Source organism: Gouania willdenowi, chromosome 11 (genome assembly GCF_900634775.1).
Source record: "Gouania willdenowi chromosome 11, fGouWil2.1, whole genome shotgun sequence".
NCBI lineage: Eukaryota > Metazoa > Chordata > Actinopteri > Blenniiformes > Gobiesocidae > Gouania > Gouania willdenowi.
In genome coordinates, this window is record NC_041054.1 from 2,800,921 (window position 1) to 2,827,908 (window position 26,988).

Genomic DNA, 26,988 nt, shown 5'->3' on the forward strand with positions numbered 1-26,988 from the left:
GTATGTTCACCTAATACTCGTTTATTTTAGTGAATTTAAGGTTTATAATACCTAAAAAAAACCTTTAGTTAATTCTCCCCTCATTTTAGGTTCTTAGTAAATCAGTTTTATTCAGGAGAAAAAGTTGTTGAGAAAATAATCTGTGATGGATTCTTGTTTCATATTCAGTGTCTGTCCTTTGAGTCATTTGAACATCATTTTATGGTGCAATAAAAACAGAAGCTCGTTTTAGATTAATTTAAAAACAAAAAACACTCAAAACCGCGTCATTAGGAAAATATTTAACACTGTGTCACAAGCTGGTGTTTGAATCCTGTGTAGTAGATAAATACAATAGACTGTGCTGTGCCTTGATGTAAAAACAGAAATGTTAAAATCCAACCCTATGGATTTACCACTGAATGTGTCTTTAAGACCTGGAAGTTCTAATTCTATAAACAACTCATAATTCCAGCAAATTAATTTTGTCTTCAGGTTTTCAGACAACTTTTTCAGGAAATTGACTTTGATCTGTTGACATGTCTCAACTGCCAGTCTTCCTCAGAGGCATCTGCTGAATACTTTGATGTGTCCTTGTGAGTTCTCTGGAGACCACTGGGTGTGGCCAGTCTGACAGAATTCTCAAGATGGCCACGCCCATTAATAACTCGACACATCAAAGCAATCAGCAGACGACTCTGAGGAAGTCTGACAGTTGGCAGTGGAAAAATGTCAGGAGATCAAAGTCAAATTTCCTGAATAAATGAAACCTTAACAGATAATCATTTCAAAGTGTTTGTTGTGTTCCTGCAGCCTTCTGTTTGTGTATTTAAAGTGAAATCTACTAAACGTTATCTGGCGATAAGTGTGTTGTGGCCAATCAGTGTAAATTAGTAAATTAAAAAATTATTTGTGATTTCAAAAAGTTCTTCACAAACTTGAACTTTTGGAAACAATAAAAAAAAAACGACATCAGTGGTTTATAAAGCAGGTGTTAACGGCCACGTTCTGTTTGCTCTGTTGAAACATCCTGTGGTGACCGTCTGTTGACTTTATTTTAAAACCTTTGAAAATGAAAGGATTTAGTGTTGATTCTCCTCTGTGTGGAGTCAACGCTGGAGGAAACACGACGGTGTCACGTCACCTGTGAGCACTTTTAGTTCATGTCAACAACCGTCACTTCAAAGAGCGTTTACACAAATGTAGAAACTCCAGTAAGTTAATTTAGTCTTTTTGTTTTTTTAAATAATATTTGAAGTTTTCATTTATTCAGGTCACTTCTTTGATCTCCTGACCATCATTTTTTTTCAATTACAATAATTTTTTTATCCTCAGAAATTAAATGACAAGTACAATCTCAATTACTAAACTTCAATTGCAATGAGTCACAGTTACTAAAAATGAAATAAATAATCTAATAAATGTTAACCTTCCTCTTGTGTTAGCTTCCTGTTAGCATCTCTTATAATACCGGTTCATAAATCAGCTGTAAAATACACTAAAAACAAATATCTATCATCAAATGTATTTCCTATCTATGGTTACCTTGTTATGCTTCCTAATCAATGAAAATATAGGTTTTAATTTTTTCTTAAATGGTAAAATTTGTGTAATCTTTATGAAACATATTTCAGTTTCCCCAGTTTTGCGTTAAATTATAATTACCGAATTGAATTATAGAAGCTGACCATTTTCAAAGGTTGTATCACAAACTTTCCTGCGATGTTCTGTTCAAATATAATGTCTATGATTTCCTTTTACCAATAGGTGGCTAAACACTGCACTCCATAGCCAATCACTGGAGAGCCCACCTCCACGCCCCACCCATATTAGAACATTGGTCCTTCTACAGTGATGTCATCAGTCCTACCTCCACAGTAGGACCAATGTTCCAATGTTCTAATCCAATCACTGGAGAGCCCAGCCCCACGTCCCGCCCATTTTGGAACATTGGAATATTAGATGATATTGTTTATATTGGAGAATCACAAAGCTTGAAGCTACAAATGAGTTAAATTTCATGTTTCTAGAGCAAAAGGTGTTCCCAGGAGGAAAAACATGGATTTTTTTTTTTACATTTTAAGGCGTGGCCTGACGATTGTCCAATACAAACACGCCTGTACATTTGTGGGATAAGGTTTGGACTGCAATGATACCGTTAATACATTATTTCTAACTGATGACATCATTACTGTATGTTCCAAAATGGGTGGAGCGTGAAGGTGGGCTCTCCAGTGATTGGGTTAGAACATAGGGATGACATCATCACTGTGAGGTGCATCACAATAGGGACCTATGCATCGTTGTGCTCGGCCCCTATTTATGATTGTAATTCATTATCAATTATATAATTAGAATTGACCCTGACTTTAGCAATAATTACATTAATTTGTTCCAATAGACCCTTTGCTTGTTTGTAAACAATGACGTGTTTTGTTGGGCGGGGCTTAGCCTGGAGACAAAACCACAGTTGTCTTTGTTTTTCTGAGCATGTGTGTACGCGAGAATCCTATAAAAGTTTAGTTTATGTCCACTAACATTATTCCTCCTATTCTGGCACACAAACACAACAAAGCTGTAACATTACCAGCCTCCGCAGTCGTTTACCTCCAGGCCATTAAGGGTCTATAACTGTCAGGTTCATGTGACGCATTTCAGCCTCACTGGGATGACTTTGTTGTGTGTGTAGTTTGCACTGGTGTGTGCTTCCTACTGCATTCTGAAAACATGTGCATTAATATCTCAATGAATGCGAACGTAATTGATAAAAGTAGATTTAATTATAGGTTAAAAAAAAAAAAAAAGTCTTGCTTATGGGCGGGGCTATTGGAGCAGTTAAGACCTGCCCACTTTTTACTATTAAAATCTCCAAAGAACACACGTAGAAAATGAATGTATTTAAATACCATCAAGTGACCAAATGTGAGGATAGATTGACATTAAAAAAAAAAGACTCTGAAGTCACAGGTTGAGTTTATATCAAAATAATATTTTTTAATTATTCTATCAAAACAAGATGAATTTCACAGTAGCTGATGCACCGGCCTCCTGCACGAATGACCAATAATTTCCCTGTTTTTAGGTTCAAATAAGAATTTATCCCAAAGTAATATTTCATACAAAGGCAAAAGATACAAAAATAAACAGATTGTAAAGAGTGTAAAACACCAGTGTGTGTTTATTATGAGACACAGTCAGAATGAGGCTAAACAACTTCTACTGCGTCACAGTTACGAGCATCAATTGCACCTGAAATAAAATAAAAAACCAATTTGTCTCAAGACGTTTCAAAGACTCGTGAATTGACCTTTGGTTCTGAGGAACAGTTCGGTTGTTTTAATCTCCACAATGAGGAAAAATAGTCTTTGTATCAAAGGTTAGCAGTAGCACATCCCGCAGCTGATCATGTGAGTCACAGAAAAGACGTTACTCTGAGTCAGAGAGGACGATGACTTCCTCTGGGTCGCACTGAGTCGCCACGCTCACCTGCCACACAAACAAAACAAATCCATCGTTATTACGACTTAAAAACGTTCCCTGGTGATAAACAGGATGCGTCTATGTAGAAAGTAGAACTAATCTAAAAAAATACATGTTAAGAAAAACAGACAAAAAGCCAAAATCATTCCAAAGTCATGTTTACATCATTAGTGTTTTATGTTTTCCAAACACGTGCACATTCATAGATTTTTTTTATTTATATAAAAAAACACCTTTAAAGTATTTTTTGAGCAATTGTATTCCTTAAAATTCAACCGCTCTGCACAACGGCAGAGATGTTCTACTGATTCTGAGGAGGAAAATCCACCAAAAGACGTGCACAAGAGCAAACTCCACAGCAGATCCAATCAGGGTTGGGGTCAATTATAATTGTAATCATGTAATTGATAGTCAATTACAATTATGACGTAATTATAACTGTAATCATAATTGGAAAAAATATGTTGCTGTTGTAATCACAATTTAATTGTAAATGAGTTCAGATAATTAAAATTCTATAAAAACTCTAATTTACAATGTAATTAAACTTAAAATAATAATCAAAGATTATACTGATAGAAAAAGCCCACACCAATATATATAAAATATTATCATGGACTAGGAAGCTAAACAAAGTAACCAAGATATTAAAAACCAATTAAATGTTAAATAACATTTTTTTAGTCTATTTTACAGATGATTTAAGACGTGGGTCAAACTGAGCCGTTATCATTAGAGATGCTAACAGAAAGCTAACAGAAGATAAACAATACATTTTATGGGCTTATTTATTAAAGGCTCAGTAATAGTGATTAATTGAATTTCAACTTTAGTAATTGAGAACAATTGTAATTGACTTTCAAGGGGAATATCACAATTGTAATTGAAAAATTGCTGGTCAAAGTAATCGTAATTTAGTTGTACTAAACAATTTGAGATGTAATTAACCCCAACACTGGATCTTAATGCACTGCTGCGGCGTGAAGGAGGTCACGTGGCGCCGAGCGTTTTCTTCCTGAGGAGCGACTCTGTAATATACGCACATGATCCGTTTAAAATTAAAGTGCACGATGAACCCGTTCACCTCTCGTGTACGCTCACCTTCAGTCTTTTTGCCGGTGGTGACCTGCTCAGGTGTTTGGTGGGCGTGTCCGTGTGGTTGGACTGCTGCATGAAGTCGTAGCTAAACACGGACATTTCCAGAGAAATGTCTTCGTTACTGAGACACAAAAAAAAACAACCAGTTAGAAAGTGACCAGGATGTAATCAATACACTGGCTGTTATAAATATCATACTAACATATATTACTCATACTATGTCTGATGTCAAAATCATATATAGGGCCCACATTAGATAGTATGAAAAGATTGAGTACAGGATAAATAACCAGATGTATACTATATGTTTTAAGTCTGCACGGTGGGCACACCAGTCATACTCAACCGTCCCATGATGCATTGCGAGCAGAATGTAAAATCGTCCTGGGAACAACTTCAATCTAAAAATCAAACAATCAAAAATAAAAGCATCTCTTCTTGTCTTCCATTAGTTTTTAACACTTATGTAAACAGGGCTTTTGTTTTGAAACTAACAGGAAGTTTTGTCATTAACACAATAAAGGGTCTCCAAAAATCTCTGAAATGTGGGAATAAAATGAGTTTCTGTGAGTTTTATGGATCAAATGACAACATATTGATATTCTGCTTCACATGTGTCAAACACGTGGCCCGGGGGTCAAATCCTGCCCTTTGGAGCATCCAATTTGCCCCGCAGGAGAAAGTAATAATGACAGAGAAAACATGAATCATTGTTTTTTACCGGTGTTTATGTCGCATGATTGCATCAATTTTAATGTTAACTGTTGGAAAAAAACTAAATTCTTCCAAAATCCTGACATTTTCCTCAAATTATTACTATTTAGAAATTGGTCCCAAAATCTGGGAAATTTCAAGTGAAGATCCTGTTGGGACTGATATCTGTCACTTATTGTCGGTTTCTTACATATTTAGTATTTTATGTAATGTAGAAGCATAAACTAGGACAAAAATGCTGTAATGACTTGTTTTCCAGCAAAAAAATCTGTGGCCCTCTTGAGGTCAACCTGCTCCGTATTTGGCCCCTGAACTAAACTGATTGTGACACCCCTGCTCTACTTTGTCACTTTCTCACTTAAAGGTTTTCAGAACTTTCAACGGTGGAGAAATATATAAATATTTAGCCTCAGTGTGATTCAGCTTTTTGTCGTAGGTTCCAAATGCATCTTGGGAAACTTGGATGTCTACTTCAATGAGAACAGTCCCCAGACTAATCACACTAATAGTATATAGTAGACAGGATATACTCATTGAGTGTGTAGTACATTAGTGTGCAATTCTAAACACAGACTGTCTTCTCCAGCAGCTGTTAGCGCTGCTAGCTAGCCTAGCTTACCTCTCTGGGATGACTATATGATTAGAGTTCCCGTAGGTGGGGGTCTCCTCCCGGCTCCTCTTCTGGCTCCTGGTCATCCTGGGGCTGGGGGGCGGCGACGTGCCGTTGGTGGTCTGCGTGCCGAACTCCTCTATGATGATCTTGGGCGACAGCGGGAACGGATCCCCGTTAGCCGCTAACAGAATGCCTCCTGTGGCTTCCTGAGGGACCGCGCTCACGTCCACACCTGTATCCTGATTGGACGGTTCCTGCACCTCTAAGGTGTTGCCATTGCACACCGTCGCCTGCTCGTCGGTCAGCTCGGGCTCTGGTGGGCTCGGGTTTTCTTTGGGGGACGGGATGTTGGACTCTGGCGAGACGGGAGACATAGTCACGTCTGAGACGGGGCTGATGCCGCATGCGGCGGGCTCTCCGTCGTCTTTCGTGCTCTCCTCTTCAGCTGCAAAGGCGCCCGTCTGATCATCCGTCTGGTCGCCCCCGTCCGTGCCGCTGGGCACCGACTCCGCCTCGTTACCGCCGTCTTCGTCGTTTTCATCTCCTGTGGAAAACCCACGTGCAGAATGTTTAGTGTGAGAAGAAACCAAACGGATGTTTCCGTCCCAGCTGCCGACCTGCTCCAGCCTCAGTGCTGGCTTTGATCTCTTCATCGATGTCTGGGTCTGAAGACTCATCCTCCTCATCATCATCCTCTTCATCTTCCTCCTCCCCCTCCTCAGCATCTCCGTTCACTGCTTTCTCACTCTGTGAAGGTGAAAAGTCCTGCGTTAGAAAACTAGGGCTGTCACTTTAATTGCGATTAATTAATTACAGGTAAAAAATAACGCCGTTAATCACTTTTTCTTTGCTTTCCAATCTGAACAGCGCGGAACCTCATTTCAAGAGTTCACGGTATAAACATAATACTGATGCACAGACAACAATACAAGACGGGAAACTCTGTTTATGTCGTCATTAATTTTGGCTTAAATAAAAACATGGGATGGAAAACAAAAGCCCAGTTGTGCAAATTGGGCAAGAACATTTTCCGACCATGTGCTAACTTATAGTTCTGATGTTTTATTTCATTTGTATTTTCTATTATTTGGAGATTGGCAAAAGTACACATCAATATTTCCCTTGATGGTCTAAACCATGGCTGTCCAATTTGTGGCCTACGGGCCGAAGTTGCCTCAAGCGATTAGTTTTGGCCCACTGCCCGAAATAGTTTATTTTTTGTTTTTTAAAATAAAATAAAAATAAGTAGTACAGTGATTCCTGTAAAATGTCTGCGTTTTCTTTGAAAAACGCTATATAAAAATGTCTTTGGAGACATTTAGATGTTTCATAATTTTATGCTATGAAACACAAATAAGTGTTCTTTAATTTCAAAACTACTAAGTGTTTGTTTAGCACAGTTAGGTTATTGGCATATTTAATTTTATGCACCGGAACATGAATGTTTTGGAGCGCGGCCCTCCACTGACATTAATTTTTGGCCCTTCAATGAAAAAAATGGTCTAAACTCTCTTGACAGCACTAATAAAATCCTCCGTTTTACCGCTTTGCTCTTGTCGTCTTTGCCTCGCCGCTTGCGCTTCTCCTGCTCCTTGGTGTCTTCCTGCTTGTCGGCGTACTTGGAGATGACCTCGTCCAGACGGGACAGCGCCACCTCCCTGTTGTTCCTCAGCCGTCTCTGCAGCGTGGGGTTGGACAGCGCTGGGTCCATGGCTGCAGGAGGAATCGAGGAAGTCATTAGATTAGGGTGACCATACGTTGAGCTCCAAAAAAAGAACTCAACTTGGACCAAACCCGACGGTACACTGGGTTTTCTTGAATCTACCTTGCAACGGCAAAATACAATAGAGTAGATAAATATGTCGTTATCCATAAAAATACATTTCTGTCTTTAAAACAAAGACTTAAAACAATCTGATATCGGTGGTGACTCAAGTCAACCCCCTTTATTAGGAATTACAACAATCTGTCCTTGGATAATCTCATAAACCTTAAAATCTCTGTCATTGAAACATCTAGAACCTATAACAAAACCTCAAGAACATTAACTAATCATTAAATATACACATCAATAAATAACTAACCTTAACTTCCTATAGGAGAAGTTTCTCTTTTAGTCTCTCTTCTTTTTGCTCCGTGTGAAGATTTTGTCAAAACAAAGCGTAACCTCCAATTATTCCATCACGTATGATTAAATTACTGTATTGTAATTACTGTCAAACTAATTTTAGTTTAGGGGCCAAATACGGACCAGTTTGAGCTTTAGTGGGCCAAAGGTTTCAGGACAAATTCTACTTTAATGTGCCCTGGTTTGTACTTCCACGTATAAATGATAAATGAATGATGAGTATATCAGTCCCTGCAGGATCGTCACTTTCATTTCCCTGATTTTGGGAAATTTTAAGGAATACATTGAGGAAAATGACAGATTTTCCAAAAAATTGAGAGTTCTTTCAACAATTAGAGATTAAAAATGACTGTCATCATGTGATATAAGAGTTGAAAAACTGAGCTCTGCAAATATTGTGGATTTTAATTAAATGTTTTTATTTTGAGGGGCTGAGATATCTACAACTTAATTAGTTGGATCATTTACAAAATGCTTTTTTTCCCCCCGATCGTTTTTACTTTCTCGTGGTGGAATTTCTCCAATAGAGCAATTATTAGCGGAGTTATGGTCATTTGCGTTCAAGGTCCCTGGTAAAACCTGATATTTTCATCTATTTATAAAATCCTGCTGGACGGTCCGGTGTCGCGTACTGTTTGCATCGTACTGAGATTTTTGCTAAAAAAAAAATGTATTTTTGTTTTGAAAGTGAACGGACGTGTTTGATTTTGTTTATTGGATCGGGTTAGGGTTAATCTCAGTACATGACACCAGATAAGACGTGAAGGAACATGTCCGGACAAATCCTGATGTATGGTCTCCCTAGATTAGACTAAACACCCATGAAGGACTAAGAACAGGTCACACAGAACTCCAATTCAGAAGCAACAAACTCAACCTTTTTCTCAAACTTGGCGGTCTGCCCCCTCCAGTGTGAGTCTTACCCGGCGTGTAGTCGTCGGTGAGGGTGGAGCCAAAGTTGTAGACCAGGTCGAGGTGCCGTCGCTCCTGCATGCGGCTCCCGGTCTCACTGAAAACATCCCGCGCGATGGTTTCCAGCTCCCTGTCGCTCAACTTCAGGCTGTGGCGCTTGTTGGCGTGCGACACTTGATTGAGGATGTCGGCGTAATCCGGGGGGTTGCTCCGCGCCTCGGGGCTGTTGATGAAACGCCTGATCTGACAGGAGGAGGGAAGGAGGACGCATTATTTAGCACCATATTCCTCTTTGTTTACCAAAAGGACTTCTATTCTCAGGATTTGTTTGATTTTCTCCATTTACAACTGTTTTTCTCCTCTTTCTGTCAACAATAGGTTTACTTTGGCATCTTTAACTTTTCCTGATTGTTTAGAGCAACCAAGAGCAGCACAAGTTGTTATTTTGACTAAAAAAGCTGTTAAAATGATCTAAAAATCAGGCTGAATGTTTCACTCCAATAGAAAACAAAGGGATGTTTACAGGCAGTGGGGCCGTGTGACATCATCAATCACGTGATTTCAAGATGGAGGAACACAGGCTCTAAACTGTTAAGTAGTCCCATTTTTAATTAAATAAAAAGAATAAATAAGTTGCAACATAATGCATTTTGTTAGGCATAAATCTTCTAATAAGTACAGTTTAAAGATTTTAGGCCACATTTGTAAAAACAGTGGAGGATCCCTTTAAGATCTGTTCTGTTTACATGCTGTAGTTTTTTATATTATGATGTATATCGTCTCTTTAAGATGAGATTTTTGACTCAAATCACAACAATCTTTTTTTAATCTCAAGCACGAGCTCCAACAACAGTGGGTGAAACACATAAAAAATAAGGTCATAATGTTTCTAAATGAGTTCCTGAGTTTCTCTGTGTGAAGGAAGATGATTTTCCAGGAAAAACAAATAAAAGTTTTAATGATAATGTTGGTTAAATATGAGATAATGATGTTTGCATTAAATAAATGTAAAAGTTTGGACTTCTTGTGACCTTGGAGCTCGGGGGTTTTTAACCGACACACAAACCACATCTTACTCGTCTGTTGATCTCTGGGTAACGGGTGCCACGGTAAGGGATCTCCTGCTCCATGACTCGGCCCGTTAGGACTCTGCAGCCTTTCAGCTCACACAGCTTTTCATAAATCTTCATCATCTGGAAAATAAGACCACATTGATCACATTCATGTGTTTGAATATATATTAAACGAGCAGATAAAAGCTCCCGACCGCTACCTTGCGTTTCAACTTGTGCTCCTGGATGTACGTGGAGTCGTCCGCCCCCATGTCTTCTAGACTCATCTCAGACTGCTGCAGGCGGGAGATCTCCTCGTTGTAAACCTTCAGCAGGTTCTCCAGATACGCAATCTGAGATCACAGATCACATTTCTTTTGAGATTCTGATATTTAAAATAACTAAATGCCAAACCCACTTTTTTCTGCTGAATACATATGTATTTGGATATTAAGTAGTGCTGTTGATTGATCCTGGTCCAACTTTTAACATTTTAGTAAAAGTATTTGACTTTAGCATATTAAGTTGTAAAACGTCATTTACTGGCCTCTAAGGATTGAACTATTACAATTGATTTTTGCTATTGGCTGAGATGGATTATTTTCGTGCGTCAACTGTCACTGTTGGCCCCGCCCCTCCTATAAAAGCTGAGGAGGGTTTCCTCCAATCATAGCCCTCAGTGAGCATTGATTGCAGCGGTGTTTTTGATTTTGTGCTTCTATAAAGAGCAGATTCTGGTCTAATCAGAGCTATGTGTGTATTTACAGATGCATTGTGTGTGTTTCACTGTCTGTCTCTGCGTGTGCGTGAACATGCATGTACTTATTGCTGCGGTGTGTGTCTTTATATGCGTGTTTGTGTTCTGAGGCTCATGGTGGGAGTAGTTCAAGGACTGTTTGTGAGTAATACATAATCTGTGGGGCTGTGTGTACTTATGCTCGTGGGCTGTGTATTGTGTGTAGTAGTTGAGAAGACGGCGCTCTGTCACTGCCAGCACTGACTGGCTGCCTGAGTGGGCGTGTCTTACTGCATCATTACTAATGCCCAAACTCTGGGCATTTTTTGAATGTCCCTCCTAGTGACAGCTCAGCAGAAAGCAGGGGTTTAGTTACTATTTAAGCTTTGGTAAAGACAGGAAGTAGAATCATTGAGGACTCACCTGCTTCCTGGAGGCTTTCTTCTCTTTCTTCTCGGCCTGTTCTTGTCCCTCTTGATCGTCGTCTGCGTGCGTCCGCTGTTTCGAGGTGGAAGCCCGTCCGTCCTCTGCTGGTGACGCTGCGGCTCCTTCCTCCTCCTCCGTCTTCCTGTTGGTCTTGTCTTTGCTTTTGAGCGTGACAGAGGTAGTTGGGACAGGGGACAGCTTGGTCAGGGACTGCCTCCGCTTGGCCGAGTGCTGCTGGAGCACGGTGCACAGTTCATGGATGTAAACAAAGGTTTTGGAGAGTTTGGCCTGGGCCCGAGTCAGGCATCGGCCCAGCGTGTTTCTGAACCCCACTGAGGACAAATAGTCCGGACAGGCCTTGTCGTGCTTGTTCTGGAGGAAGGTCAGAACATTGGGGCAGTCCTTGGTTAAGGGTGTGCAATGCTCCACAAACTGTTGGAGCGGACAGGAGAGGAAAGAAAGGACAAAACAGCATTAACGCCATAGGACAGACATGGAGGAAACGTGAACGTCAGCTATTTTTCTTTTCCTCATTTTTTGGTAAGGCAGCACATTTAATCGAATTTTAATCGTGATTTTGGTTGCCACGATTAATTTAACCTGACCATCAGCAATATTTACAATTAAAATATGGGATCTACTGCAAATCAAATCAGACACTTTCTCAAGCATTAGTCAGCGGCAGCTTTGAGTCATTTGGTGGATTGATGTGAGCTGTAATTGTTTCCAATGAGTTGCATTCTGTAATAGTGCATTTATTCAATTAACCCTTGGTACATTTTAAATTCTTGGGTTCATTTCTTTTTTTAATGGTATAATTTTGTTTTAAAGCTTAATTTTGCACTGTAAACTGTTCATATATTGTGTTTTTTTTAAAGTAGTGCAAAAGAAATACGGATTTTTTCCCAACATGATAAATAATCGTGATTACAATATTGATCAAAAACAATCGTGATTATCATTTTGGTCATAATCGTGGAGCCCTACCTTGTGGCTACGTCATACTTTTAAACAAAGTATACGTGTTGGTATCAATTAATTAAAGTAGAGGTCGACCGATAGATGTTGGATTTTCAAAGGCTGATGCAGATACCGATTTAAAAAAAAAAAAATAAATAAAAAAAATAAAAAATCGGCCAATATACTTTTTTTTTTTTTTTTAAAGCACATGGATTATGAAAGACAATTTAAACACAAGATATAAATGTATATATTACAAATTAAATACACCAATAGAACTCTTAACATTTATTGAACTTTAAATATACCTGTACACAACATAGTAAAACAAAAAGTACAGGACAGGTAAGTAACAGTAAAGCACAACAACAATATACAATGTGCAAGTAGTCGGTTTAAACTATTTCAAGCTTCTTTCTTAACTTAAATCTAGTAATTAAGTTCACAAAATATTTCAAAATATACAATCAAACAGAAACCTGAAAAGTGGTTAGGATAATGATATTTGATCAGGCACTATTATATTATATTCTTATCCTTTTATATCGGCTTTTTATTTGTAAACCTATTGGCTTCTACCTCTCCCATACACATGCTATTATTATTTCTTTTTTTGTTGTTGTATATTCATACATCAGATTGGATGTTTTAATGTTCTTTCCTTTAATGGCTAATCTAAAGTGCTAAATAAATTTAAATAATCCAACAGTAATCATATTACAAAATAAATAAATATAACAATATAAAAATAACTAAAATATCAGCTCATTCAGATAATTCTAGGGCTGCCAACTTTGGACGTTTAAGCAACTAATAGGTCGATGCCGTCGTGGTCGACCAGCAATGGTATCAGTTTCAATACCATTTAAAAAAAAAAAAAAATGCAATGCACTTATATAGGCAATAAGGATTAAATATCAAATAGAATCATGTTTAGGAATTAAATAAATTCAACGTCAGCAACAGCTGTGAGTGCGTGCTGCGCTGCAAAAAAAGTGTTGCGCATCAGCTGTCAGTGCAGCGTGCTGTCCTCAGAGCAGAGAGAACACATTGAGACACAAGAACATGGATTATCCTTATATTTCATACGGGGCACACTGCGCACCTGTGTTTAACGTGTGATTGTTTCCATGAGCGCTGATCTGATGTTGACATTAACAGTTTATTAATAAAAGCAGGCTTACCACTAAACCAAATGTAAATATGTCATTTGTATGAGAGAAAAATAGGTTTTAATTGTCGGTTTCAGGTCGGGCTCTGATATAAATACCCGTCTGTCAGACCTGTAGGTTCGACTTTTGCTTTGTCGGGTTCTGTTCAAAGCTTAAATAAGGTTCCTATCTTAAATGGTCTATGTTTAAAAGCAAATTGGCACCACAAAAAACCACAACTAAATATTTGTCTCTCTTTTTCCTCGTCCTCCTCTGCACCTGATCATTCATTCTCCGTTTTTTTTTTTTGGGTCAACTAATCGCTACCTGAGCCATAGTCTTGGTCGACCAACCATGTCCTTGGTTTACTACAGCTCAATTTGATCTAAAACAAAAGCTTTCTTATTCAGTAAAAATAAATAAAGACTTCCAAACAAAATTTAAATGAACAGCATAAATACCACAAGAAACTAAATATTTTGCTGTACACAATCAAAGCAGCTTTAAAAACACAAAACCTACAACCATCAGCTCTCATAACACTTGTTGAATATGGGTTTTTAAATAAAAGATAGATTAATGAAAGAACACACGCATGCGCAACTCTCAATTTCGTTCGGCGAGCAGTGGTCGTGTTCCTGTCGTTTAATTATTACGAAAAACAATAGATTTTGACCATTTATGAATTGTTAAGGAATCGTCACATGTAGAATTGCAGTTAATCTAATAAACGATGTATCGGCACACTTCTAACGTCATCTCACCTCTGCAAACAGCTTCTCGTTCTCCGCACAGATCACATTAGCGTCCTTCGCTACGGTGAAAGGCGATTGGCTGATGTGCGTGGCCACAGGCAGCTGGGCTTTCAGCGGCGAAGTCTTTTTGGTCTGAGGTGTGGAAGACGGCGTGGAGGCGGAGCAGCTGGGCTGAGGAACGTCCTCGTCATCCTCGACAATAATAATGGTATCTGCCATCGAGTTTCAGAAGTGGATGAAAATCCTGAGCGTTCGATGCTCCTGTCGGTGACACGCAGGGAAAAAAAAGTCAATAATATTGTAACAGGAAATCAAAGAAAACATTATTGTCAATTCTGACGTGCAGACAAGAAGACACACAGGAGTCAACAATGTGACTCGTTCTATGGTGTAAACCTACCGAAAACAGAGAAAATAAAAGAAATTACCCTTTTAAAATATGAAATTAATGTGTAAATTACCATTCTACATTAGTAAACATAGAAAATAAAATGTTTTTTAATAAAATGTATAATAAAAGTTAAAGAAATGTACAGGTAATGAAATGGAATATATATATCAAAATACTAAATATGAAAATAAACATGGAAATGAATGCATAAATATGATAAATACAATGAGAACTTAACCCAAAAATTAAAAACAGTCATTACTCAGAAGTTAAAGTTAATAAGAATCAAAGAAAACACACAAATCATCAGTTAATTTAATAGATGACGTTTGAACATTTATACATAATTAACAAAAAAATAAGCAATACATGAACTACTACAGGAAATGGAGGAATGACATCACAAAACAATGTGTGACAAATATTATTCAACGATGCTTGAGATATAATGAAAAAACAAACGTGCTAGCTTTTTAGCTTTAAATACAATTAAGACCACCAAAATAAAAGGTACAAATATTATAATCCTGTCTGAAAGGAAGGTCTATGTTGACACTCTTTATCAATGTGGGAAACGTAACATTGTTCATGTATGATAATAAATAACATAATAAAAGTTAAGGAAATTTACAGATAATGAAAGGGAATACATATGAAAAGAAATAAGTATTCAATTGGAAATTTCTGCATAAATGCAATGAGAACTAAACCCATATATATAGTCATTACTCAGACGTTAATGTTAATCACAAGAATAAAAAAAAACAGAATAAGAAACACAAATCATCGATTGTGTTTAAATATATATCTATTAAATAATAAATATATAAACTAAATTAAGCACTACATAAGCTACTGGAGGAAATGGATGAATTACATCACAAAACCTCTGAATTGTGGTAAAACACAATTCTGACATGATTTAAAAAATAAAAAAAAAATAAAAAAAACATGCTAGCTTTTTTAGCTCAAAATCAAACCACCAAAATAAAAGTAAAAAATATGATAATCCTGTCTGACAGAAAGCTTTATGTTGACACACTTTGTCATCAATGTGGGAAACGTAGTAACATTATTTATTTATGATAACAACAATAATACACATGTTTAGATGAACTAGCTGCTGTCCTAAACTATGTAGCGTTAGCATATCTATACTGTCAACAGTATTTGTGTGCGTGTTAGAAGACATATTATTTTTGTAGTTGCTTACTTGTGTTTAGTGACAAGATTGTGATTAAAGTGAAACTAAACTCAGACTTTACGCTACGTCATGAAATTTGTTGGTAAACAGCTGTTTTCTGTTCGTAAACTGGCATTGTTGTACAGGAAACACAAATGTTACGAGACGCTACAAGAACTGACTCACCGGTAGTTTAGTAGACGTTTCTTGTAGTAACAAAGAAGGAAATCGTTCTCCCGCGACACATAACTAGGATCCTGTTAGCGGCTAGCCGTTAGCATCGTGTGGAGGGCTCACACTTGACTTAGAAAGAGTTAAAAAAAAACAACGCAAAAAGGATAAAATGGCCGTGTTTCAATTCAACGACCACGACGACACAGACTTCGTGGAGAAATTTGGCAGCTTGTTTTAAATCAGTTACAACAACACGCTGTGGTTCTTAGCTCTGCGAGCGACTACCGCGCTACAAAAGTAACCGCTACAGACGGTGTGCCAACATCAAGGCCTGCCATTGGTCCACACAACGTTGAGCGTCAATAACGTCGTTGCTCATTGGAGAACTAGTAACGACGTAGAATGTTGACGTATTTACGGGATAAAGTCATACAAAACACAATTTATGTTGTTTAAAACTGATTAAACGTTTTAAAAGCACCCCATTTATGTAAAGCTGAACGAAAAACACGCATTCTGACGAAAAACAATATCAGCATATAAGGCACATAGAGAGAAGATCAATTTTGTAACACACATTATAGACTCGGTGGAAATATCAATGTTTTTACCAAAAAATAAAATATATGTACTTTTTTAAACACTAAAAATTACAAACATTTCTGAGGAAAATTGATTTTACCACCAGAAGTGATAAAGATATATATTTTAAAGTTATTATCTTTAATGTACATCATGTAAATCTTGTGTCAGGATAGCTTATATCTATATATCTATTCACGAGTTAAAGTAATACAACACAAAATTAATGTTGTTTAAAGCTATTTAAACATTTAAATAGCATCCCTTTTATTTAAAGCTGAACTAAAAGTACACATTATGACGAAAAACAAATTCCAAAAGCAAATCTATCTATAAAAGCAAGGAATTTCTGTCTGTGTCTCAAATATCTCTGCGGTTCCGGGACAGAAAGAGCTGAAACTTTCAACATGGCTGCTGCATGGTTCAAGGGTGTGTACAGTTGACCGAGTTAGAGGCATCCTCTGGGCTCTCCTCATTGGTCAGCCCGTATACACGGGCTACGACAGGCGGCCAGGCTGGTCAAAGCCAGGTGATGGAAATCAACCCCTATGCAACTCAAAAAATGCAAACATAGAGAGGCAGCTAATGCAAATATTAACCCTTGCCTGTCTGGTTGAATTGTGACGTTAGAGGTTGTTTTCTGTTTTAAAACAAGTTCAAATGATCTTTGGACCAAAATTTTTATTTGAGCAGACGATACTGCATTTTATTTATTTTTCTTTCCTTGTGGTGGATCAATGAAAATGCTGTAAATTGTTTATTGTTGTTGAGAGAAATCTGGCAGATTTCAAAATGTTTACATTGCACCACTTGATTAATTATTATTTATTGATGTCAATTGATTTTATTGTATTTTAAACTGTTTTTAAGTTTAGATTTTTTGATCAATATAAATCAAACATTCAAGCTTATTACCTTGATTAATCCACATTATTTAAGTGTGGCGGCTCAGCTCATTCTTCTTCTGCACGTTTGATTTTTGAACTCTTCAACTCAGTAGGTCAATCTTTATTATTCAATCACAAACACTGCAGCTTGGTCTTAAATGGGCTAGACATGTAAAATAAATAAATATATATATAAAGACCAAAGTATTTTTCTCCTATTCTGATATATAATCAAAGGCCTTTTTGCATCATTCAGACGTAAAATCAGTATTTTTCTCCTGTTCTGATGCATACCAAGATGTATTGATCTATCTTACTCAAGTACGAGTAAGTCATACATAAAATACTCAAGTATAAGTAAAAAAAAATAGCAAAATTAAATAGAACTCACAGTAAAAGTTACTTGTTACTTTCACCCCCTATGTTTATTTTGGTAATAAATATTGCCACGGTTCCCTTGCATACAGTTAATGTTGCGACATTAACATCTCATGTATAAACTTAAAAAGGAAGGGACATAATCTTAATTTATTTTCCACAAAGGCATCTGTATAAAATAAAAGTTGTCAAAATGTACTATTTTTTTAAATAAATAAAATTAAAAAAAATCCTCAGGCCTAAATAATCTCCATTCAATACATTTAATCTGATTGGTCGGCTATGTCTGGTCATTTAGTTTTTTTTAGTTTCACAATATTTGTTGATCATTTTAAAACAAAATATTAATTTACTCAGTAACGATTGGGTGTAGAAATGAAACAAATTAGTTCTTTTAAAACATACTTAAGTACAATTAAAATTACTGATTTAGAGATATACTCAAAATTACAGTAACGTGGGTACTAACCAAAAACCATTTTCTTTGCATTATTCTGACTTATGAGTTATTTTCCCCCGATTGTGCTGATGTATAACTTTGCACAATTGTAATTAATTATCAGTTATGCAATTACAATCATATTTGACCCTAACTGAGCTTTTTGCTGTCATTTTAGGGAACGTGTATTAACATACAGGTAATTACCAATACCGTAACATTCGGCAGTGTGTTATAAACTTCCTATTTGTTGTCTACATTTCTCTTCCTCTTCATTATGTATTTATTACGTAACATCTTTGGAATGTGTTTGTGTTTCTGTAGAAAGATGGATTGAGGAAGTAAATGTGTTTTTAGTTTTGGAAAGTTTCACGTTAACACACAAATGAAGGAGAAAGGTTTGACAAACAGCAGCTTTATTAACCACAAAGAAAACGCCATTTTTCTTTACCACCATTCCACATTATACTAGTAATGCATAACAATTAAAATCTGATGTATGAAAAGACTTCAAGATTGAACTTATTTATTTAAATAAATAAGTATTTATTACTTACTTTTAAGTCTTTTAAGTTAAGTTTAGCCTTTTAAGTTATTTTTCGTCGCTCAAAAGTGAAAGTTGGGGTGTGATTATAATGAGAAACAGTGATTCAGTTACAGTAGTACTGTTATTTACAGAATAGCTCCAATGATGATGCATTATAAATTAACTAACACCAGCCCTCTACCAGCATTTCAATAAGCACAAAAAGAAGAGTTAAAAAAAAATCACTCAATAAAACCAGAGAACTTTGAAAATATGAACACCATTTCTAATAAAAACAACTTATGATAACAAACTTTTTGGATTAACTGAAGCTAAAATCTCTCTAGATTTAAGACAAAGTACCAAAGCTTTCTATGATTTAGGAAAAAAAAAAAAAAAAAAAAAAACCCTCCTGACATCAGATTTGTATGACGAGAGAAAAACTGGTCCAGCGTCTCGCTTTGAATCCTTCGACATACGTTGTTTTTATTCGTTTTTCTGAGAATGAGACAAACGGTGAAAACAAATCGGTTATGTTTAAAGGTTCCATGTATGTTTCATTTTACCTTTTGTTGCGTAGCTGCCTCGTCTGATCCTGAACAGAGTGAGAGAGGAAACAAATGACGTCCTCTGTCTAATCTCATATACATTAAATGACTCATGGTCACACCAAAGTAACCACAAAGGAAAATGTAACGAAGTTTTGTTGTTACCTGAGCCAGAGAAAGACCAGGAGACGAGTTTGATGAGTCCGTAGAGAACCAGGGCCACGCCAACCATTGCCATGGAGTCTTCAATAGAGGGAGAACTGAACCCTGAAACAGTGATTACAACAGATGTTCATCCAACATGCTAAACACTTACAAGAACAATAACATAATGTATTAACTTTGTCTTTTAAAGCAGTGGTTCTCAACCTTTTCAGCCCACAACCCCCAAAATAAAGGTTCCAGAGACCTGGGATCCCCCCTGTACTTGAAGGTGATTGACAACCTTATTTATTTATCTGAATAATATCCACTATTATCCGGGAACTTTATTATTATTTGTGCTGTAGTATAAAGTCATCTTAATGATGTAAATCCTTGTTTTAATTAGAAATAAAATGGGTTAAAAGTGACCAAAAATAATGGAAAAAATGGTGAAATGGGACTTTTAAAAACCACAAAAATTGGTTAAAAGTTGCAAATTAGAATGGCCAAAATGAACAAAAAAAGTGGTAAAAAAAAGTTTAAAGTGTCAATTTTGGCTTAAATGTGGCAGAAATGGGGGGTGGGGGGCAAACCATTCATTTAAACTGGCAACAATGGGTTTGACAAATTGTGAATGTGGCGAAATGAACAAAAAAGGCATTATATATGGTGAAAATAGGTTAAAAGTGACAGTAATGGGTCAACATTAAAAAATGGTGGAAAGGGTTTATAAGTGCTGAAAATCTCTTGAGAAGGGGAAAAATGTGCAGAAAAGGCATTAAAATTTGATGGAGAAGTGGCAGAAATGGAAGTAATGTAGCAAACATGTATTAAAAGGAACAAATATATGGCAAGAAAATCAGGAAATCAAACTATTTTTAACCAACTTACCAATGAGGTTGATCTCGACACTGACCCGCCGTGTTCCTCCAGGATGGACGCCCACACAGGCGACCTCCCCTGCCCTCCCCAGGTCGGCCGTGTCCAGCTCCAGCCGGCTGCTCTGGGTGTAGGTGCCGTCCCACAACTGCCTGTGGCTCGACAAGCTGCCGGATCCCAGGACCTTAGTGTTCCCATCTGCGCCTTTGAATTCCCAGTGGAGGTCCAGGGACAGCGGGGCAAAGCCGGAAGCTTCACACTGGATGTTGATGGTCTGTCCTTGGGCAGTGAGAGGCAGAGGGGAGGGGTGGATGGACAGGGATGGAGGCTCTGGGAAAAGGAGGACAGATCAGGAAGTTGGACCACTTCAGTGGACTTCCAAAGTCCAACATTTCCTAAAATATGAAACGAAACAAACTAAAATGGTTTGGTTTTTCTCACCCACGACCTGCAACTCCATGGCGACCTGAGCCTGCAGGTAGGGCAGGTACACGCTGCAGATGTATATCCCGGAGTGATGCACCTTCGCCTCCTGCAGGATCAGGGACGCGTTCCCTCTCCCGTGCAAAGCCTCAAAGTCCAGCGTTGCCCCTTCCTCGCCTGTGTGCGACAGACGGTCGCTCTTCCCGTCGTACGCCAGCACGAGTCGCCCATCACCTCTGAACTGGTAGCGCCATTCCACGGCGAACCCAGTGCCAGTCAGAGGGGATGAAGGGTCGGCCCAGAAGCTGCAGTCCAGCAGCACGGGTGCTCCGAGTCTGGACTGCACCAAGACGGTTTTAGTGGTCAGAGTCAGGATGACTGAGGAACACAGAGAGGAAACGTAAGGTTAAAAAAAACTGGACCGATGAGAGCCAACAGAAAAACTACACTTCCCACAACGTAAACAGACCTGTTACACTTCTACTTCCCACAATGCACCATTTATTTAAAGCGACAGGCCATACCCATCAACAAACGTCCATCATATCCTGTCCAAAATAACGGCTCTCCATAGTTTATGCTTGAAGATATTAAATCCTCCTAAAGTCATTTTATTGTTTTTTTTTTTTTTTAATAAAAATTTGCATATATATTTTTGCTTAGTGGTAATACAATAAACACATTTTCACTGCAGGTAGCCTTGAAGTGTAGTTTTTGTGCGTTACCGTCGTGCTCTTTGGTTCCCGTGGGAGCGCGTGTGATCGCAGAGATGCTCATGGTTTTATCAAAGCTTTGCAGGGCCGTGGAAAGCCAATCGGCGTGCAGGTAAATGGGGCTGAGGGCGGGCTCCGTCAGGGGAACCGCCAATTCAAGGGTGGAGGGCTGCGGGTGTAAAGGGTTGATCTCACACATGGGCTTGTTGGAGGAGCCTCTGCGAGGGTTGAGGGATCGATGGCAGAGGGTAGCGGCAGGGTCTGAGGAAGCAGGAGACGGAACGTCATCCATCATAAATGTACTCAGTTATTGGATCATCCAGACATGTTTCCATTTCCTCCCATAAAGAATATCATCATAATACTTTAATAGATTGAATAACAGTTAATTTGGAATAGATTATAGATATATTTAACACACTTTGCATTTTTGCCACTCCCACACAGTAAAAACACTGAATTTAATCAAATGCATTCAAGTAAAGGAAGCAGGGTTGAGGTAAATTTTAATTAATTCTGTAAATGATAATTAATTACAATTATAGCATAACTGTAATTTTAAAAATCTGTTGCTGTCAAATTTAATTGTAATTAAGTTTAGCTAATTGACTTTGTAATTGTCATGAAAATTCTATGAAATTTTCAACTATAATTTACATGTTGCAGTTCTCTACACATGTAGTAATCAATTATTAAAATAGGTTTCAAATCAAATTTAAAAAAAGAAATTCGATGATAGATATTTGTTTTTAGTTTATTTTAAGAGATGCTAACGCAAGAGGAAGGTTAACTTTCATTAGGTTATTTATTTCCGGCTCAGTAATTGTAACTGAACTTTAGTGAGAACGTAATTGTAATTTGAGGATAAAAATCTATTGTAATTTAATTATAATTGGAAAAAATGCTGGTAACTGTAATCATAATCAAATTGTAATTGAAAACACAATTGTAACTGAAAGATGTAATTGACCCCGACACTGAAAAGAAGTGACAATTTTTCAAAATAAAACGATTGTAAACTACAATAAAAAAGTAAAATTCATTTTGTAAAACTTTTTTTTTGTCTTTGCAGACTGGTGCCAATAGGTCATCAAATGTCTTTTTTTTTAATCTTTTATTGAACAGCTCGAAGACAGATGACTAATAAGAGAATAATCAATAAAATCTAATAAAAGATCAAGAAATATCTTTCAGTCCCAGGACCGGTACTGATCTGCGGCCCGGTGGTTGGGAACCACTTCTATAGTCTAATCCATTACTTAGACACAGACTGAGTGATTTTTTTATATTTATTACTTCTTTACCATGAAGAGGTCACACCTGTTATGTTTTCTTCTCACCTGTGACAAAGTACAGTCTGTCTGGGTTGACTTCAAGTGGTGCATCATGGGATTCTGCTCTGTGACTGTCGGCATGTTTGTGGACATAAAGGAGGGATTTATCTTGGTTTGGACCTCCGGACAATCCTCCGCTGACTTTCTCCTTCATAAACCAGCACTCCAATACTGGACAGCTGCCATGGGCTTCAGCTGTAGGAATAACGACAAGAAAACCACACACACGGTTCTGATTGTATCTATTTTAATGGGTGCCCGAACGCAGAAGATATGACGTAAAATGTTGAAATGCATTGAAAAACATAGATATAGGCAATAACATGATGGAAAAGCATTGAAAGTTGAAATAAGCTCAAAAAGTTGCAGAAAAGTGAAAAACATAAAAAAACAAGATGGAAAATATTGAGACGGGTTGAAGGATTTGGAACAAGCTAAATAAAGTAGAAAAAGAAGGTTGAAATGGCTGAAACATTATTAAAAAAATTAAAAAAGCTGAAGGTTAAAGGTTTAAAAATTAAAAGAAAATTTAGAAAGTTTTTTAAAACCTGAAGAGAGTTGAACTAAACATTTTTTAAATGAGTTGGAATAGCTGACACTGTTTTCATAAAGGAGATAATTATCAAAAATAGCAGAAAGCTTAAGAAAACATATGCATGCACTAAGAGAACATGCAAACTCCACACACAAATGTGGATTTAAAAGATAAAATAATGGGTGAAAGGTTAAATAATGTACCACTGATTCAGTACCACCAACCGTTGTAATATTTGATTCGCAAATAAATGAGAAATTGACTTTCATTTTTTTTTTTTTTACTTTTGGGGCCACAAATCGAAAATTGGGCTGTGAACGTCGATGCGTTCACATCCATAGATTATAGCTACCAAATTTCAGCCTGATCCGTAAACGAATAACAGAGTAGCGATTTTAACTAATGTACACAACAAGAAAAAGAAGAAAAAACAAAGTGAGTGACGTTTTGAGTCCTGTAGCCCGGGAGAACATGCAACCTCCACACAGAAAAGTGGATTCAACAGTTAGTCAACTGGTATTAAAAGTGTTACATTTAAATAATAATAAAATAGTTTAAACCCAGTAATAATAGATATTTAAATGTATACTGTGCATTTTAAATATTTTACACAGCAATACCACTCCATGCCACAGGGGGTGCTAACCACGCGGATCGCTCTTACTAAACCAAACTTCATTTACAAAAACCTTAACTTTAAATGTTTTTTGTTTCTAAACACGTATCAGTTTTTATAGACATTATTAATACAGCTAGAAACTGATTAGAATATTGTGATAAATTTGGCTGATAAAAACAGACGGTGTGTGTTATGTTTCTCAGGTGTTTAATGTGAAGGCTAACTACAATAATTATCAATAAATTACGCCTTACTCGGTTGAAGCTATTAGTTGTGCAAAAGTTGTCACCTTTTCTTTTAAAGTGCGTTGATAAAATTAAGAGTTGTATTATTTGTGTTGGATTTAGGTGCGTGACTTACCTTGAATAAAGCAGGTAAAGGCGATGAGGGACAGTTTATAGATGGTAGAAAAGCTGGTCATGGTTTTTAGCTGCTATCTGTCGCCCTGTGTTCTGTTTAAACTCACCACACAGACTAAAATGACTAAATCAGACTGGTTTTCCCCTCAGCAAACGCAGCTTATTTTAGTTTCACTTTCACCTTCACTACGCAGTCACACACCCCCTAGGCTAGAAATACAATTATCACTAAAAAATAACTAAAATAATGTAATGCTGTTTAAAAAAAAAGAAGGAAATATAAATGTATACAACAACAACAAAAAAAAACCTGAAACACAAAAGCTTAAAAAGTCGAAAAGATCAACTCAGTCTTTGTTATTCTATCTACCACTAGATGGTGCTGTCTAGTATTACGGCATGATTTTGTCTGTATTCGACATGTATGGCGCAGTGTTTTATTTTCGTTTGCTGGTTATATAATATTCAATCATAATGATTTGTTTTATATCAATTTATGTTGTTCTGAATGTTTCCAGACTAAAAAAAATACATGCTGCTTAATTATTTGGTGGATCATGAGAAGAGGAAAGTACGGAAGAGGATTAGGGCCACTGGAAAAACAAAACAGAGCCAGTAGTAGAAGTAAAAAAAATAAATTTAAAATCACAATTTTTTTTTTTAGTCTTGAATATGAATGTTTTTTGTTTACATTTTTTTTTTCCTGGTCATAATTTTTAGTCTTGATTTAGTCTTTATTTTATTGCTATTTCATCATTATTATTATTATTATTATTATTTTTATTATTTTGTCCTAATGTTTTATTTTTTTTTTTTTTTTGTCTAAACTTTCCAGTCCTATTTTTTTTTTTTTTGTTTTTCCAGTGGTTCTAATCCTCTTCCCGTAGGAAAGCCTATAAGGAAAGATTTAGGAATGGAGAGTGGTAATAATAGGCCAATAATTCACAATTGTAATTTTTTTGTCTTAATTTTCTTTTAGTCTTGATTATGTTTTTGTTAGAATGTTTTTAGTTTTAATTGTATTTTTTTAGTCTTTTTTTTTTTTTTTTTTTTAAGTCTTTATTATTATTTTAGTCTTATTTCTTTTCTCTCAACTGTTTTTTACCAGTCTTATTTTTTTTTTAAACTTATTTATTTTTTATTTCCAGTGGTGTATGATGGCCTGTAAGGAAGGTTTAGAAACAGAAAAGTGATAATAAAATCACCAGCTCTGCTAATAAAGTCCTGCTCTTTTTTTCCCCTTAAGTTCAAAACATTAATTCTAATGTTCATCTTTTATTTTCATGATCTGGCAGAAAAGGTTTTTCAAGTATCAGCAAAGCAAAGCTGAGTCTTAGTTATAGTTTACACCCCTGATCTGTTCTCTGTGTGGTAAACCATCAAACTGAAAGCTAAAGATCACGTGATTTCTTTGAAATGAACAGAGGGAGGAGTCATATTTCATGCCTTATTGTGAAACTCAAACACTATTAGTATCTGCACTTTAACACAGCTGTGGTCTGGAGTAAAAACCCTTTCTGAATGTAGGGGTTGGGGTCAATTACAATTGTAATCACATAATTGATAATTAATTACAATTAATAATTAATCATAATTATAATTTTAAAAATCTGTTGCTGTTGTAATCGTAATTAAATTGTAATTGACTTTGTGAATGTGATTGCCATAAAAATGATATAAAAATTGTCAATTATAAATAAACTGGGGAACCATGTTACAGTTCTATGTACAGTTTCTACAATTTTACCATTTAAAAATAAACCCATTGAAATCAAGGGGTATACAGACACCCACACCATAAATATTAAAACCTATATTTTCATTGATTAGGAAGCCTAACAATTTAACCAAAATATATTAGAAGAAAATTACATGATAGATATTTTTTAGTGCATTTTACAGCTGATTTAGGACCCGTTATCATGAGCGATGCTAACAGAAAGCTAACGCAAAGGGAAGATTAACTTTTATTAAGTTATTTATTTGAGGCTCAGTAATTGTGATTAATTGAAACTTTGTAACTGAGAATGTAATTGTAATTGACTTTCGGAGGATAGAAAAATAATTGTGATTTAACTGTAATTGGAAAAAAGCTTGGTTTTAGCCATGTGTTTCCTAGTGTCATTTACTCATTTTACATAAAACATTCCTGATTGTCAGAGTCTAAATATTTACTGTCACAAATGAAGCGATAAAGACATAAATTTATTATTTGAGCCAGGTAGGGCTCAAATAATAAATAAATATAAGTTTATATATATACCATTAGTCTTTAATTAGAAGGTTTTCACATTTATAAATGAGTTATTACAGTTAATTAATTTACTGCTGATTTAAAGCAATACAAGTTACGTACAAGATTAGTGATTGATCAGTTTTCAATTATTATGGTGTATGCATAATTTGATTTATTTGGTATTTGTATATGAGTTGTTTAATGTGTATTAAATTTAGTATTTAAAAGAGAAAACAGACTTTTTTTTATTTGTTAATTCATTATTAGATTTTTGCTTGGTTTTAAACTGACTGTCCCTAAGGTTGTTTATATCTGACTTGTATCATTGCTTATGTAAAGCTTGTGTTGTTAGAATTAGTTGAAATCAGATGTTTTGAAACTTTTTGTTCTTGTTCCAAAAAAAAAAAAAAAAAAAAAAAAGGCCTTGAAAAAGTTGATCTGACTGAGGATATATTTAACTAAAATCAATATTTAAGGCAATGTAATGTAAGGACATTTAATATAAGGATAGTATGTCTTAAAGAGACAATAAATGAATAAAATAATATTTTATATCAACACGTGTTTTTCTTTCTCTCTGATATAAAAAAACAAAACAAAATATGGCGATACAGTACGTGTTCATTCCTCGCAG

The 26,988-nt window shown here is 36.3% G+C and overlaps 2 protein-coding genes across 2 annotated transcripts; both read right to left on the reverse strand.

The window, feature by feature from the left end:
- Nucleotides 1–3,132: 3,132 nt before the first annotated feature.
- LOC114472624 (death domain-associated protein 6-like) lies at nucleotides 3,133–16,055 on the reverse strand. Its single transcript, XM_028461938.1, has 11 exons — nucleotides 15,765–16,055; nucleotides 14,014–14,265; nucleotides 11,136–11,570; nucleotides 10,198–10,329; nucleotides 10,001–10,117; nucleotides 8,936–9,167; nucleotides 7,428–7,597; nucleotides 6,502–6,631; nucleotides 5,891–6,428; nucleotides 4,561–4,678; nucleotides 3,133–3,465 (listed from the first exon to the last, which is right to left on the reverse strand). The coding sequence occupies exons 2-11, from the start codon at nucleotides 14,221–14,223 to the stop codon at nucleotides 3,406–3,408; spliced, it is 2,142 nt and encodes a 713-aa protein (XP_028317739.1). The 5' UTR covers nucleotides 14,224–14,265; nucleotides 15,765–16,055; the 3' UTR covers nucleotides 3,133–3,405.
- Nucleotides 16,056–18,437: 2,382 nt separating this feature from the next.
- Nucleotides 18,438–24,258, reverse strand: LOC114472131 (tapasin-like). Its single transcript, XM_028461244.1, has 8 exons — nucleotides 24,120–24,258; nucleotides 22,612–22,800; nucleotides 21,284–21,532; nucleotides 20,577–20,936; nucleotides 20,148–20,465; nucleotides 19,278–19,379; nucleotides 19,131–19,159; nucleotides 18,438–19,062 (listed from the first exon to the last, which is right to left on the reverse strand). Exons 1-8 carry the CDS (start codon nucleotides 24,178–24,180, stop codon nucleotides 19,051–19,053), a joined length of 1,320 nt encoding a protein of 439 aa, XP_028317045.1. The 5' UTR covers nucleotides 24,181–24,258; the 3' UTR covers nucleotides 18,438–19,050.
- Nucleotides 24,259–26,988: the final 2,730 nt, after the last annotated feature.

What these genes read in the sequence shown, in the direction of transcription:
- LOC114472624 (XM_028461938.1), bottom strand. Translation starts at nt 14,223, where the DNA reads ATGGCAGATACCATTATTATTGTCGAGGATGACGAGGACGTTCCTCAG. An exon ending in ACCCAGAGATCAACAGACGA is followed by an intron (nt 9,168 to 10,000) that starts GTAAGATGTGGT and finishes TCCTCCTGTCAG; the next exon opens with ATCAGGCGTTTCATCAACAG. An exon ending in CAGCACTGAGGCTGGAGCAG is followed by an intron (nt 6,429 to 6,501) that starts GTCGGCAGCTGG and finishes GGTTTTCCACAG; the next exon opens with GAGATGAAAACGACGAAGAC.
- LOC114472131 (XM_028461244.1), bottom strand. Translation starts at nt 24,180, where the DNA reads ATGACCAGCTTTTCTACCATCTATAAACTGTCCCTCATCGCCTTTACC. An exon ending in CTTTACCTGCTTTATTCAAG is followed by an intron (nt 22,801 to 24,119) that starts GTAAGTCACGCA and finishes TTATTCCTACAG; the next exon opens with CTGAAGCCCATGGCAGCTGT. An exon ending in CTGGTCTTTCTCTGGCTCAG is followed by an intron (nt 19,160 to 19,277) that starts GTAACAACAAAA and finishes CACTCTGTTCAG; the next exon opens with GATCAGACGAGGCAGCTACG.